This window comes from Nomascus leucogenys, chromosome 13, assembly GCF_006542625.1.
Source record: "Nomascus leucogenys isolate Asia chromosome 13, Asia_NLE_v1, whole genome shotgun sequence".
Lineage (NCBI taxonomy): Eukaryota > Metazoa > Chordata > Mammalia > Primates > Hylobatidae > Nomascus > Nomascus leucogenys.
Genome location: NC_044393.1, coordinates 43,949,027 through 43,965,845, shown reverse-complemented (window position 1 = coordinate 43,965,845; position 16,819 = coordinate 43,949,027). Strand labels below are relative to the sequence as shown.

General features: G+C 40.3%; 1 protein-coding gene and 1 pseudogene across 8 annotated transcripts in view; one reads left to right on the top strand and one right to left on the bottom strand.

The window, feature by feature from the left end:
* The window catches only part of KIZ (kizuna centrosomal protein), a 140,285-nt gene that overhangs the window by 10,635 nt on the left and 112,831 nt on the right, over positions 1-16,819 (top strand). For all 8 annotated transcript variants that reach the window (XM_030825490.1, XM_030825491.1, XM_003268242.2 and 5 more), the window contains one exon: positions 9,239-9,328. In XM_030825490.1, coding sequence (XP_030681350.1) covers positions 9,239-9,328 — 90 coding nt within the window. The remainder of the gene's footprint in view (positions 1-9,238; positions 9,329-16,819) is intronic.
* Positions 2,323-2,444, bottom strand: LOC115838062 (annotated as a pseudogene).

Below are 16,819 nucleotides of genomic sequence, written 5' to 3'. Positions count from 1 at the left end.
TTTTTTTTTTCCCCAAGATGAGACCTCACTGTGTTACCCAGGCTAGACTTGAACACCTGGGCTCAAGCAGTCCTCCTGTCTCAGCCTCCTGAGTAGCTGGGATTACAGGTGCACACCCCGTGTAGCTGTGTACCTGCTGAGTAGCTGGGATTACAGATGCACACCCCAGGTTTATGTTTTGTTTTTAATCTTTTTTTTGCTAAAATGAGAAATAATGAGTACTAAGTTTCAGATCAGTGGTAGTCACTAATGTTTCGTTGTTCATACTTAGGATTAAGTATCAGCTTTTTCTGTGAATTACCATATGGCTAAATTTTTCAGAGAACTTGACACTGCGTTTTCCAAGATTCTTTTTTAGTTGAGGAATCAATGGGATATCTCTAACACAGGCAAGATCACTAGCCAGTACCTGGCACAGTGTAACACGTGGTATTTGTTGGCTGAATGACTGAATTTGAGCAGCATTGGGGTTCCCTCTAGAAACTGATTCTGTCTTGAAAGAGTTCTTTTTCTGTGGTCTGGGCCCCTCTTCTCTGGCAAACAGTGCATTGGGAGAGTAGTAAGGGTAGAACTGTCCCCGAGGAGTTTGCCTTCATGCTCCTGGTCTGTGTGACCCAGAGTGACTGCCCTTGCAGCCCTCTCTGGTTCTGGCACCTTTTTCCCCTTGAAGTGCAGGTGCTTGGCTGCCTGCTGCTCTACAAATTAAGCCAAGTATGGAGGGCCAGGAGCTAGGCCTTTATCCTCACCATTTGCACTGGTCAGATGTTGTGCAATTTAACCCATCTTAACACTGGTCACAGGAGGAGTTGGATTCAGTATTCTGCCTGCTAGCCTGCTACTGAGCCCCGCTACCTTTTTTTTTTTTTTTTGCCCTGCAGTTTTTCTTCAGCCTTTTATTGTAAAATTTTCAAATACACGGAAGAGTTAGCATAATTATTATGATGAACACTCATAATTCTCCACTTAGATGCAATAGTTGTAAATGTCTTGTTATTGCTTCATATGTGTATTTTTTTTTTCTCTGAGCCATTGAAAGTCTGCTGCGGGCATCATGACACTTCTTTCCTAAGCACTTGAGCATGGATCTCCTAAATGCAGAGGCAGTCTTCTACATAATCATACCATTATCACATCTAAGAAGATTAAAAATGATTCTACAATTTGCTTTTTGAGACAGGGCCTTACCCTGGCATCCAGGCTGAAGTGCAGTGGCATGATCATGGCTTATGGTAGCCTCAACCTTCTGGGCTCAAGCGAGCCTCCCTCCTTAGCCTCAAGCTGGGACTATAGGCATGCAACACCATGCCTGGCTAATTTTTTTTTTTTTTGTAGAGATGAGGTCTCACCATGTTGCCCAGGCTGGTCTCGAACTCCCAGTCTCAAGAAATTCTCCTAACTTGGCTTCCCAGAGTGCTGGAATTACAGGTTTGAGCCACTGCACCCAGACATAATATTATTTAATTTTCAGCTCGTATTCAGGTTTCCACACTTCTCCCAAAAAGTAACTTATTTTTCCAGACCAAGAGCCAACTAGGGCTCATGTATTGTTTTTTGTGTTATTGATTATTGTGCCTTTTTTGTCTCTTTTAATCTAATTTAGTCTCCTACCAGTCCTCCTTTTTTTTCCCCATGTCATTGGCTATTTTGAAAAAGACAGTCCATCTGCTTGTAGAATGATCCACATTCTGAATCTAAGGCATCATTTAACTTGCACAGCATCCCCTATATTTCCTGTGAACTGGAAATGTGGTCTAAACAAGCACTGTCCAGTAGAATTTTCTGCAGTGATGGCAATGTTCTGTATCTATGCTGATGCTATCTAATACAGCTACTGCTCATATATGGCTATTGAGCACTTAAAATGTGGCTTGTGACACTGAAGACTGTATTTTTAATTTTGTCAATTTTAATTAATTTTAATTTAAATAGTTACACCTGAGGTTGTACTTCCAACTGCATCCCATCAGGAGGCCCATGATGTCAGGTGGCCCCTGGGTGAGGCTGACTTTGACCCCTTGGTTAAGATGATGATCTCTAGATGTCTCTATTGTAAGGTACATTTTTTTCCCCTTTGCATATTAGTAACTAATCTATAGAGTGATGGGTTGGCATCATGGGAATATCGTGTTCCTCAATATCCTTTTACCTAATGGTTTTAGGACCTATAGATGAGCCTTGCCTGAACCAGTTATTTCTAGTGGAGGTTATGAAAAGTGGTGATTTTCTGTTTTATTGTATCTTCTGTTAGCTGGCTTTCCTCTATAATGAAGAGCGTTTTCCCCCTTTTCTTTCTTTCAACCTCTTTTTTTTTTTTTTTTTTAAAGCCTACAACAGCACCTGGTATTCCCAGGAAGTCTCCCATCCAAGTATGAAACAGGCCCAACCCTGCTTAGCCTTCAAGATCAGATGAGAGCAAGCATGTTCAGGGTGGTATGGCCATAGACCCTTTTTTTTTTTTTAATGTTATGATGGACTTGTGAATTTCTTTTTTTTTTTTTTTTTTTTTTTTTTTGAGATGGAGTCTCGCTCTTTCGCCCAGGCTGGAGTGCAGTGGCGCAATCTCAGCTCACTGCAAGCTCTGCCTCCTGGGCTTACGCCATTCTCCTGTCTCAGCCTCCGGAGTAGCTGGGATTACGGGCGCCCGCCACCGTGCCCGGCTAATTTTTTTTATTTTTGGTAGAGACGGGGTTTCACCGTGGTCTCGATCTCCTGACCTCATGATTCGCCCGCCTCGGCCTCCCAAAGTGCTGGGATTATAGGCGTGAGCCACCACACCCGGCCGGATTTGTGAATTTCTATTTACTAGTATGTTATCAATTACAGTAATTATTCTTTTTGTTGTTTTATTGTCTTATATTTGGCCAATTGGAGTCTCTCCAGATTGGCTCCTGTTTCCTTTTGACATAACCCCGTTAATTCTGAGCCTTCTTTGATCTGGGGCATAACAAGATATTCCAGGTTTACCTCACATTTTTTCTCCCTCAGATATGGAATTAGCCTCCTATCCAAGGAGCTGTGGTTCTTTTTAATGGAGAGGGGCATTTAGAAATCAAGATATATGGTTAAATGTGCTCAAGCAATAGCAAGTTTTAGCTCCCCAATTTTTTCTTTTAGTATTCATGAAAAATGTTTAAAGTTCAAAAAAAGTTGTCATTATCGATGTTGTAAACCACTTTTCAAAGATTTCATGGAGAAAATGAAAGTGATGGGCAAAGGAGGGAATTTTGTCTTCCCAATAAAGGAAATAATAGAACATTTCTGCTTATTTTCATATTGAGGCTTCATTTAATTGTTGATTTCTTATTATAACCAAATTTGAGAGGAAGGAATTTGAAGGGAAGAATCATCTTTTGTAATTTTTTTTATATTGAGAGCATTCATTATATAAAATAGGATATGTTATAAAAAAAACTTGTATGAGCTGCCTAAGACTATCAACATGGGAGACCATTTTAACATGACAAACTAGATAGGAATATGAAAAGCTTTATTAATAAACATGGTTCAAAAATTATGTAGATGTTCCTTTTTTGAATTTTGGATAAGGAATGCCTTTAAAAAAAATTCTTCTAGTAGCATAAAAGACCAAATCGTGGCACTACACTCAGGAAGGATGTGAGTTCCATGGAGAACTAGACTTTGCCCATCACCCTAGGTCCAAAGCCAATGAATGTTTGTTGTGTGCCTACGAACCCAGACAGCAATGTCAGTGACCCCTCCAGTGATCCCATCTTCTTCAGCGGGCTGTGCAGTGAGCTGAGGTTCAACATATGGGATGTTTGTCTCTGGTATTTTCCCATTTCTTTCTGCTTCTTCCTTTTGGGCCAGAGTCCAGTGGTGGCCCAGGTATGCCAGAACCGCTTGTCTCCTGTTAATGCTGCCCATCCAGGTATCAGATCTTTACCTCCTTTCTTGACTGACCTCACATAAGTCGGGAGAAAGGTGTTCACAGTGCATTGCCCACACACCCCAAAATGCCACAGGTATTGCACCTTGAATAGACTACAGTTAATACAAATGAACTTCAAATTGGTAGAATTCCAGAAAGTGCAACCAAGTGAAGCAGTGTGAGAGAAGTGGGGGTTTTGCCCAAACTGATACCAAGTGACTTTCTCCCACTTTGTAGAGGTGGGCTGGGCCCAGTTCATTATATAATGCTAAAATCTCCTAAAATGAGCTAAATACTGAAAACACTGTCAACTGATTTTATGACTCATAATGCTTTATTTGGAGGCCTATAATAATTTTCAGGGCTTTTAAAGGATATTGACATGTTATGTAGTTTTGAAAATACAGTGTTATATCTATGCTGCTACTTGTCAGTTGGATAAAGGGGCTGAATAAACACAGTTCAAAAATATAAATATTAGGTCTGGGCATGGTGGCTCATGCCTGTAATCCCAGTGCTTTAGGAGGCTGAGGTGGGAGGATCACTTGAGGCCAGGAATTTGAGACCAGCCTGGGCAACATAGTGAGACCCCATCTGTACAAAAATTTTAAAAATTAAATTTAAAAATTAGCCAGCTCTAGGGGTGTGCACCAGTAGTCTCAGCTGCTCAGGAATCTGAGATGGGGGGAGGATCATTTGCGCCCAGGAGGTTGAGGCTATAGTGAGCTATGATGGTGGCACTGCAGTCTAGCCCTGGTGACAGAGCAAGACCCTGGCTCTCCAAAAAAAAATTAATAATAATAATAAAATAAATTTTAAAAACCCAAGAATGTAAATATTAGTATTAATGCTGTGAGGAGTGTGCCCTCCTCTCCCTCATTCTGCCCCCCTGCTCCCTGTATTGGCTGTTTTTGTAGAAGGGGCCCCAGTTGGTCCTAACTTAAAGCAATTTCACTCAGGTGCCCATTATCCTTGTCTCAGGTTGGGTTCTCCCTGAAGCAAACCTGGAGAACAGGGATTTGACGGTAAGTGGTTGATTTGGGAGATAAGGAATATCAGTAGGAAACGGGGGAAGGGAGGCAGGGAGGGCACTGGGTGTATTATTAAGCCAGCTACCATAGTCAGCCTGGCGCCAAATCCTACAGGGAACTTCTGGCAAGTGTTTTGCACATTTGGGATATGTGTCCAGCAGCTCCTAAGCAGCATTGATTGAGGAGTGATGGGCAAGGTTGTAGGTGGTAGGGAATTAACCAAACGCTCTCCAGAGCAGCCTTCCCAGGTTCTGAGAAGCCTTAGGCACGGAGCCCCAGATTCCAGAACTTAGGAGTGCCCAGAAAGGTCCCAGGGACATGTGTAGAACATTGCCAGCATCTGTCTTAGCCCCCCTCATGGCAGTATTGCTAGGCATGGGGCCAACATGTCAGGGCATTCAGGGAGGATCCCCATGGCAGGCACAAGAGTCTTCATCTGGTTAGGTCTGTCCTTGGCCTGAAATGCTGGCCCAGGATTTTGAGGACAAAGCCCAGATGCTGGTCTCTGCCTGCACAGAGCAGCCTCACCCTTATTACTCCTCCCAACACACACACACACACACACACACACACACACACACACACACACACACTCTGTCTCTCTCTCTCTCTCTGTGTGTGTGTGTCTGTCTCTCTCACACAAATACACAGATGTGCACATTTTTTCTCTTCATCTCTCCCTAATTTCCCCCCTCCACCTTCTCCTGCCATCCCCATTTCTCTCTTATGTCTCCCCACTCTCCTATTCCTGTCTCCTTGCCTCTTCTTACCCCTAAATCTGTCTCCTCCAGATCCTCTAACTCTTCCACCCCCAAATCTTCCCACTGTCTCTCTCATCTTTATCTCCCGCACACGTACACACACACACTCTCTCTCTCTCATACACACACACACACATTCTCTTACATGCACCCGCAGTAGTTTAAGCATGCTGAACAATTTGCATTTCCTTGAAAGCACCACATTATCTCATCCCTCCTTCAATTAGAAGGCCTTTTTCCCCCTGCCCTGCCTTAGGTGTCATAATTATCTCAGTAAGCACTTCCTTCATGGTATTATAATTGTTTACATGTCTGTTTTCCCACTTCACTGTGAGCTCCTTGTCTTATTATTTCAATGCTGTCAGTATCTGACCCAGAATATGGCACGTAATAAGCACTCAGTAAGCATCGAGACCTCCCCCTTGACTGAAATTAATTCTTCCATATTTTTTGTCTCATTCTGTTATGGACCATGAACTACTATTTGGGAACTAATGTGGTATTGATGATACTCTTTATTATACCTTCCCAGTTAGCATTTCTGTTTAATAGCAGAGGTATTCTGAATATATAATGTCATTATTTAAAGATGTGATTCTCCAGGCCTGGACAACATGATGAGAGCCTGTCTCTACAAAAAAATAGAAAAAATTAGCTGGATGTTGTGGCATGTGCTCTAGTCCCAGCTATTCGCGATGCTGAGGTAGGAGGGTTGATTAAGCCCGGGAGGTTGAAGGGCAGTGAGCTGCGATCATGCCACTGCCCTCCGGCCTGGGTGACAGAGCAAGACCTTCTCTCAAAAAATAAATAAATAAAGTAAAATAGATGTGTTTCTCCTTGAAAACTCAGTCATTAGGTTATGTATGCCTATAAGGGGCTAATATTTGAGAACAAGTCTTTTGAACTCTGATTTGATTTCTATAAGGATTGTGATAGACATTCTGAGCAGGGCACAACCTTCATGCCCCTGGAGGACAAAGTGTGTAGCAAATATCATTTTTTATCAACCAAAGTGTCTTGAATGTTAATATGCATTAATTGAACAAATGAACGTTCCCCCATATCTTTGGTAAAAGTTCACGATCTAAGAGGAAGCACAGATATTGGAAAAAAATAGGAGAAGAGAAAACAAGAGACTATGAATCTTAGTCGCATCTCTCATACCGACCTGAGGATCAAATCAGCCCATTATGTAACTCTCTGTACCCATTTCCTCAACTCTAATATGAGGAGACAGGGCCAGCAGATTTTAAATGTTGATTCAGTTCAATTATTCACTTATTCTGTAACTTGAGAATTAGCTGTGCAACCCTGAAAAACAATGAAAAAGGAAATCTGTAGCAAAAAAAGGTAGTGATGGCACTTTCAGGCAAACAGTAAAGTGATGGAGGGGAAATTGACTGAAGTGAGAATACAGAAAGTAACATAATGGAGAACGTTTGTGAGCATGGAGAGAAATCCCAGAGGCCTGAAACTTCTGCGAGAACCTCCATCAACCCCCAGTCATTGTTAACAGATTTCGTTAATTCAGCTGAAATAAATTACTTGTGCATACTGAGGAAGTAAACGGGAAGGTCCTGCTAAGTTTAGGTGGGCAGCATCAAGCCAATGCTGTGAAGCAATACAGTGACAGAACAAGTTACCTGATGGATTAACTCAGTGCTCTTGGGTTTATGAAAACAGACTTCTTGGGTTGGGGCGGGGGAGATAAGGGAATTATTTATCACTAGAGGGGCTCCAGACCAGGAGATGTTACTGGGGCATGAGTAGGCTCTGGAGAGCGCTGTGGGAAACCCTTGCTCTCCAGTGTTCAGGACATGGATAATAACCAAGTGTAGTATGCAAAAATAAAAAGGAAAAATAAAGAGAACAAAGCATTTTTTGATGGAAATCCATGGTCCCAGGGGATATAGACTTACAGTCTGTATCACTAACATCGTATCTCTCCAACTTCATTGTGCCATTTCTATTTGCATTATTAATTTAGATAAAGAGTATCTACAGTTCAGTGACTTTTTCAGTTGCATTGAGAGCAATCTAAATTGGGCTCTTAAAGATACTTCTTTCTGTTCTTTAGGAAGACTTTATGCAGTTATCACTTCCTTTTTCCTTCAGCAAAATGAGTAAAACTGTCATATTTCTATGAGAAAGTGCTCTGTCTTTGGAAGGTATGGCTCTGAAATGATCCTATAATGAAGAAATCAGGTACAATGCTCATTGATCTCAAAGAGCATAAGAAAACATTTGTAGTCACAGGAAAAAAGAATTTTTGTTTAACCTGTAATTGTATGTTTATATTGTAGTTCATCCCCCATTTCTTTTTTGGGATACTATCCCTTGGAATCTGTAAAGGATGCCTGTTTAAAGCTCTTGGGGCTAAAATGTAAACATCTCTAAGTTCAGAGGAATAGATATGGAACAGAGAGATGTAAATTGTATCTTTGTTATTGCTTTATCTATTCCTAGTTTATTATTTTATCATTTGTACTGGCCTGATAAAATTTTCATTTAATTGGGTATCTATTTAGAGAATTACTGCCATCTATCATATAGTACTCTGCTGGAGAAAAAAAATCCATACCCGTTACTAAAAATGAGACAGCATATATTAATAATACCTTTCAAAATATTTTGAGGGAAACAAATCAGTTTGGTTATTATTGCCCATTTGTTTTTTGTGTGTCAAAACAAAGCTCGGGCCTATTTTATGTTCAATCAGAGAACTAAGGAAACAGCTTTCTAATTTCATCATCTCATAGGTATGTTTCTAATTACAGTGCATACCTGCCTAATTTAGAAAATGTTCTGATACTTACCTGTGATGGACCACAATCCATGACTTTTTTAAGGCTTTAATTACTAGCGTACTGAATCAAAGTGCTTTTTTATGCCTTGCTTTTAAGAAAAAGTCATTTGAAGATTGAATCACTTTCACCAATTATAGTGTGGTGATGATGCAGACATCTTTATGTAGTTATTAGTGCCAGAGCAAACTGGATTCTGATCATTGATGTCTGCAGTATATTTTTATTCATAGAAAATGGAATTTGTTTTAAGTTGATGATCTAGCAAGTATACTGAATTGCTGTGATTATCAGAATCATGATATTTTGTAGATATCATATAGATAAGAAATCAGTAGGATTGATTTTTTTTGGGGGGCAAAACTTCTAAAAGGAAACACTGTCTAATGTGCTAATTTCATAATAAAGGAATTGTATTTTTGTGATAAAGTATCAAACTGTATACATATACACACACACATATATATACACATGTACATGTGTGTATATATAAAGATTTTATTCCCTAAGTTGATGAAAGTAAAAATCCATCAAATCTTATTTTATTTAAAAATTGTAGCATTTTGTAAAATTCAACTTTTGATATGTGTCATTTGCAAAATTGTTCATTTTCTAAGATAAGGTGAATTTCTTGGCAACATCAGCTTTTACTTTCTACTTCAGTGCTCCCTGTATGTTGTAAAGACTGCAGTATACAGGCAGGTGCTAGTTGTAAAAATATTTATCACAAAATCAAACTTTGTTTATATTTAGCTCGAATATGAGACTCAAATTAAGAAGATGCTACTCTCAAAAGATAGCCTGGGACTAAAAGGTGAACTGACAGATGAAGACAGAGAAAAGGTAATAAACTAAATTGATAACCTTTCTGTTAACAGAGGAGTTCTGGAGTGTTTATATTTTAAGATATTATTTTAAATAAAATCATCTTATTAGAAACATCCCTTTGATTAAACCTTAAGTGATTATTTAAAGATTTTTGCTTACAGAATATTGCTTTAATGTCTAATTTAATTAAGTTTGCTGAAAGGGAGTTACTTTGGGAAGAAAGGATAGACTCTAAAGAAAACCTCAGTGTTGTCAGTAGGTAAAGTTGTTTTTCTAAATCATGCCTTGTAGCTGCTCTTTTCTTAGTTTGAGAAGTGTTTTAAATGGAAAGTAAACAAAATACGGCATTTTGATTCTTTTATTTGTGTGAATATATTATAATTTTGTACATTTTAACCTTTGCACAGAAAAAGTGGAAAGAAAAGATTGCATATCTAAGCAATAGACAAAAAGATCGGCAAGGAATACTTAAATAAATTCTGCTATGTATCTGCTGTAATGCAGGCTTCTAATCCTCCCGCCTATCTCCATATAAATGATTCTGTTCAAGACCATAGATGTTTTCTTCACTAAAAGCAGTAAAGCTCTTTTAGATGAAATGTCTAAAAACATCTTGTAATAACTTGGAGCATGCTGGCAAGAGTAGTCACTTGTGACTATGTGTGAAACCCCCTCAGCCAGTCGATATTGTAATAAGCAAAAATGGTAGCATCACTCCATTATTCAGAAAAGCCAACAGCATGCTTGTTCCTTAGGCTGCAGCATTCATTAAGAAAAGCTTACTGGGCTGAAAGCTGGAAACAGATGATAACGGGATATGATTTTCATATTTAATGCTTTCCTTGGAAGAGTGTGTGTGCTACAGATTGATAGAAGAATCAACTGCTACTTTACTAAAAGACTTTCAGGTTTGCCCTATAGCTACCGATGGAATCATTCAGCCAAGAAATTAACTTTTTCTCCTTTTACCTGCTTTATATATCTGCTAAGCAGGCTGCCTGGCTGCCAGTAAATGTTATTATGCAGTTAACTGTTTGGTATTTAAGACTCTTATCAGAAAAGAAACAGAGGCCACACTATTTTGTTTTTATAGTAGGAGGAATGTTTTAGTTTTTCTTTCTTCCGTGCATTAGCAGGCATTAATCTGAGTTTATAGGAAGTTTTCGTTTTCCTTCCTCATAGATTAAAAAGTTTAAAAAACCCCTAGAATTTAGAGCATTCTTTAAACTGTAAGATACAAAACACCAAGCCTCAGCAACCTTGACCTATATAAAAAGGCCTTTAGTGATAAATGGTGTCTGTGCCATTCGATGTAGGCCAAATGTGGTATGATGTGATAGACTTTTAAAGCATTCAGGCGGTTTTTCTGTTTGACATTCAGTCATGAAATAATTGATGTGTTTTAATCTAGAAGCCAGTTAGTTCTTTCTATGCCATTCTTGATAGACATATTCTTAGCACGGCAGTGTCAATGGTACTTCAGGAAAACGGAAGCTTTTTTTTTTTTATTTACCCACTGATTCTTTACCTTGCATGTAGTTGTGGAGTCTCCTTTTAGGGCATATTTAAAATTAGGGCAAGAGACATACAGTTGACAACCCCTTAAAATGTTACATATAATAATTAGAAGTCTTTTCATTTATATGGAAAGGTGTCATTTCCTTAAAAGCTTTGACTATTGGCTGTGTAAGAATCGATTAGGTAACACTTTGAGAAATTTATATTTTGCCTTTTCTAATTTTCCATTGATGTTCAACCAATTCAAAGGTAAATACATTTCAGCAAAATCATGTTTTAGTTAATCCTTATACTAATTCCTGAACCATTCCTTATCATATGAGTTATGTCTTATTGTTCAGTGGAAATCCAAGCTTCTCTTCTTTGGGCAGTCATATGAATTGGTCTTGGTCATTGACCTCCAGGGCCTTTCCTGAAGCATAGTACAGTCACTGGTTGAATCAATAAATAGTTGTTAAGCATCTGTTCTGTTTGAGAAGCCACAGTAGGCCCCTCTATGAAGGCCACAATTTTCTTAGCTTCAAAGTGCTTCTCACAAAGCAGTGTTCTTTCTAAGGCACAGAATAGTGTGTGATAAAGTGCCAGTCACATGGGACAAGCATGAGCAATGAGAAGAAAGAAGGTTCTGCTTCCTGTGAATTGAGTAACCCCAGCCCTGGTGGAGGAGGTGGTGTGTGAGCTGGCATAGAAGGATGGGCAGGATGCCAGTCAGTGGTAGAAAATGAGCTTGGAAAGCTACCTTGTGAGATTTGGTACCTGGAGCTATGGTACCAGGCTAAAAAACTGAGATTTCCTCCTTGAATGTGTGTGTGTGTGTGTGTGTGTGTGTGTGTGTGTGTGTGTGTGTTGGGGCAGATGAAGGAAGGACTTGTGAGCAGAGCAGTTACATCCCATGTGTGCAGCTGCGGGAAGATGAGGCTGGCAGTGCTGTGCAGGATGAGCCTAGGGAGGAGTACGTGGAACTGAGGAAATCAGGCTCCATTCAGACAGGAGGAATTAACAGAATGGAGGGCCTGTATTGGGGATGGCCATTGAGGTGGAAAACACTAATAAAGGGGAGAGGATCTATCAAATTGGTGATCATTCTGAATTATAAAAAGGTATTTTTTTAAGTGGCTGTACAGCTTTCAACCACAGGCAGTAACTTGGATGCCAAGAAAAGTCATCAAGTGGTGTGTGTCCATTTTTTAAATATAAAACTCTGGCTCAGTTTTGGTGTAGGACATCTATTGTTTGCTTGCATCCAGTGGTTGCTTTTTAGAATCATATATTCGCTTAGAAGGATTAATAGTTAGTCTGTTCATCTGCCATGCTTGTTTCCACTATTAATTTACTTAGTCAGCTTACAAAAAACGTGTCTTACCAAAAAGGCACATTTCAAGCCCCACTCAAATCCTCACAAATTTTACTATAGTCATTCTTCACCTCTATTATATATATTGTTATTTTTTATTTTGGGGGCAAACTCTGTTTCCAGTCATATTCTTCTGGTTGAAGAACAGTGACTAGAGAATATACATAAAAACACATAAAAATGCATGTCCTCAAGAAAGATTGAGATGGCGTTTTTGAATGAGAGTATACATTTAGGGATAGGTGTTGTAAGGTTTCTTTGAACTATTATGCTGTGAAATATATTCTACTAGAAGTAGAAGCAAACTGATTATACTCTGTCAGGGATGGATAGGTGTGGAGGACCAGGGAATTTCATCACAGAACTGAAGGCTTGTTGAGGAGCGTCACTTCCTCTGTGGTAACCCTCCCTGCAAGGATCAGGTGGGAGAATGGTTATAAAGGTGTCATTCCCACTTTTAATACTGGTAGTAACAATGGGTAATAATCACTGCACTTTACTTTGCCAGGTGTTGTATTAACACTTTATGTGTATCAACTCATTTAATCTTCTCAACAACCCTGGAAGTAGAGGATATTGTTGCCCCTATTTTATAGTAAGGCTCAGAAAATTTAGTTAACTTGCCGAAAACTACACAACCAGGCAGAGCCAATATTCAAACCCAGACCATTGGACCTTAGCATCCATGCTGTTAACCACCTTGCAACAATGCCCTCTAAGGTAGTATGGGTAAAAGACAGTTTGGGTAGCTCTTCAAAAGTTGGAGAAATTCCTGGTGAAATAAAAACAATTTTAAATACTACATTTTTACCTAGACTTGAGGGAGGAAATGGTCTTCCTTGGTGCTGTAGTATTTGAGCTGAATCAGGTAAGCCATGGTAGGCTGAGGACCCGCCCCCTAAACTGCCCATGTTTGCAATAAAAGAAGCATCCATTTCTGTTGGCTTTGTTGGGCAGAAGAAATGCCTTACAGCTCGACTGAAGAAGAACTTGAAGGGAGAAAGCCTGCACGGCCACAGGAGGCGGCTGTGTGCCTGGTATGCAGGGATAAGCTCTGCAGTGGCTTTAGCCACGGATCTGAGCATGTGTCCGAGGTGCTTCCAGGAGCAGTGCCACTGCAGGAGAGGCACACGACAGGGAAGACAACACCCCAGTATGAGATGATGGAAAGGATTCTTCCATTCCAGATGTGTTCCCAGGATCTGAGCACCATTCATAAGACCAAGGCAGCCACTGTAGGGCCTGGCTCATCTCCAAGGAGTAAAGGGACCAGATACCTTGTATGGGGGAAACTTGATTGAAATAAATATTGCAGCAAGGGGGAAAGGAATCCTAAAACTATACTGAAGTGTCTCTATTGAAAGAGCAAGTGACTTAGGTTGGAATCCCCTGGGAAGGACCCTAACACAAGGATTTGAGTGTAAGTAGTTTATCTGGGAGGTGGTCCCAGGAAGCACAGATAGAAAACGGAGGAAGATGGCATGGGGAAGGGAAAGTGGGCTGTAAGAATGTGTGATTGAGTGGGTTATCACTCATAGCACCTGGTGCTCGGTCCCATTGGGGAATCTTGGATGACTGTGTAGGGCATGCCTCAGGGATATCCCATTCAAGGAGTAGGAAAGGGAGGTGTTTCCCCTCCAGGTCTGTCACTGCCGGAGTGCCACGCCTGGCTCCTCTTCTGGTGCTGCACAGCAGCTGAGAGAAACACTCGGGCCAAGAGGCACAGGTGCTTACAGGAGGACACTGGGCAGGTATTGGAATGGTGAGGGCCCAGGGATATGGGCCCGCCCTCTCACACCTGCTAAGGGAAATAACAGTGGGTGGAGGAGGTAGAAGTTATTCCTTAGATTCTCTGTATAAGCCCGATTTCTTATCCTTATTAGCCCACAGTGCTGCCTTCACCAGCAGCCTCCTTGAATCACTGCTCAACTATAAACAACACAAAAATCTCCCTAGACGGGGGCTCTGAGCAGTTGCCTTCGTGGGGAATGTGGCTCTCAGTTCTGCCATTCTCAAAGTTATGGCTGTACTTGATTTAGACAGAGCCATGACAAGTCAAAAAGTAGCCTCTCTGTGTTCAGCTGGACCTTTTTATATTCACTGATTTCTTATTTATATGTGTTTGTATTCAGAAAACAATTAGAAATTAACCCGAATTACACAACTTGTATTTCAAGTCCTGGCCCTAAAACTACATCTGCAGATCTGCAGACCTTTTTTCAGGAGAGGGTAGAACATGCTCTTCTCTCCCAGCTCACTCGACAGTAAGCTTCCACATGGCAGGGCCCGGCCCCTTCTTGCCTGCCACACCACCCAACAGAACCCTGCACCTGGTGAATGATGGTAACCTGCTGACCTGAAAGGAGGAAGAGGGGTGGGCTGCTCTCTGAGTGAAGGGTACTCCCCATTTCATGTTGTGTTTGAGGGCAGATGACATTTGGACTCTCCACTCCTGCTTTTGGGGGTGCCTTCCAAGGAGCTGGTGGGGAGTGTGGCTCTGATGGACAGCTCCCCCATAGGTCTTTCAGGCACTATTCTAAGCACTTTATATAATATAGGTGTATAGAAATATACATTGGTTACAGCAACCTTACAAAATAAGAACTATTTTAATACCCATTTTACAGATTAGGAAATGGGAACTCAAATAAATTAAGTAACTTAATTTCTTAGTCACACAGCTAGTAAGTGGCATACTGGTCTGGAGTCTTAATAAATACATCAGTCTGCTTTTCAGTTACTGGAAGAAAGGATTTACTTAGGAAAATGGTGGGAGAGGGCCTTTTTTAAAGGGATTAGCTACTCTCTCATAGTCAAGAAGGAAAGAAAAACAGTATTTTTAAAACTTACCTTTTGTGGGGACATTTGGCTAGCCAGCTGTCTTCCTTTGCTCTTCTCTGTGGCAGGACTCTGTGGCAAGTGTATTATGTGACAGAAGCTCTAACAAGTGAGAAAATTGTATTCACAGATACAGGTGCCTATTGTGTGGAATGAGGGGGAAGTGAAAAAAAGTGGATGAGAAGGGGAAAAGAAATTAAGTCAATTTAACAAGAAGAAGATAAATTTTGTGGGGAAACACTGTTTCTTTTTTCCTTTTGATAGTATAAAAGGGTTTATAGAAGCTCCCTAGGAGAACGAGTATTGAGTTCTTGTTCTTTAGAAGACTTTCCAAATTCATATACTTATAGTCCATGAAATACTGTATTATTAGAAAAAGATATACTTCATGCAGTCTTAAAAAAAAAAGTTAGTGCCTAGAACTTTCTTGGAAAAGAATCTGGTAGTAACAGTCACGATGAATACACACATATGCTTTGTGCCAGCAGTCCCGCTTTTGGTAATCTGTGCCCTAGAAAGAAAATCTTTTGTTCAAAACGGCAAAAATATAGTCTGTGTGTTGCAACATTATTTGTAGTAGCAAAAACACAGAAGCAGCCTGAATGAGCGGCTGCAGAGGAGAGGCTGAGCTAGGGAGAGAGAGCACCCTCATGATCAAGTACTCTGCATATGGCACCCAGAATCCAGTGCATTCCTCATGATCTGGGCAGTGTCCAAGGAATATTATTAAGAGAGAAAAGCAGGTTGCGGAGAGTTGCTTACAACACGCCCTCACTTTGTACAAGTGGCCAAACCTTACCAGCAAGGAATTAGTTGTCATGGGTTTGAAGGAAGGTGTGAATAGGCATCCTAACTGGTTTGCTTCAGTTACCTCGTGGAGGGGAGAGGGAGGCAATGAGCTGGGGAAAATAAGTAACTTGTTCTTTACATCCCTTTGCCTTGTGTCTCATTTCTATAATTTAATAATTTTGATACAATTTTAAAAATGAAACCTATGAAGAAGGGATGAGCAGGTGGTTAGTTCATTTTAGGAAGAAGGAGCCTGCTTGTGGTTGAGACTGTTCTTTTAATTGTGGGGGAGTGTGAGTTGCTTATGTCCTTACTCAAATCCCTCAGAATTACAGAAATTGGAGGTGCCTTTCTATCCCTCTGATGTAGTTCTGCTTATTTCTTTTGTGAATGGGGATCTCTAAGAGAGTTTTATCCTGAGTTACCGTACTTGGGGATGGTGGAGCATATACAGGGGATATTGAATTGTATTATAAAAAGAAAGGGCTGTTACCTTGACATTTTTAGGTATTTGTTAAGCCTCTTAGGAAGTGTTACTTGAAAACCATAACTTAACTTTGTATTACTTTGACCAAGACAGTTGCTTAGGCCTACGGATGTGAAACAGTGGTTTTGGGGTGTTCTGTTTATTTTGTGTAAGTTACCTGCTGTCACTATGTTGGAATGCCAAATTTCTCTTGAAGCTCATACCTGCTTTTCTCTTACTCTTCCATTTACCCCACATAGACTAGGTTTTATTTATCGTATACAAGTTCTATTCAGGTGAGATTAGATTTTGAGTTATTTGAAGTTAGAAATTAGGCACAGGCTTCAGATTCATTATTAGGGATTTTTATGTTTGTTTGTTTTTAAAAGCCGTGGTTCAGTAATGCAATTTGAGTTTGACTGACTCAGTTTTGAATATTGTAGCATAAGAGGTTTGCATTGGAGTCCTGGCATCTGGGTTTGAATCCTGGCTCTGTGAACATGGACAAGTTGCTCAACCTGGCTAAGTCTCATAAGAGTAG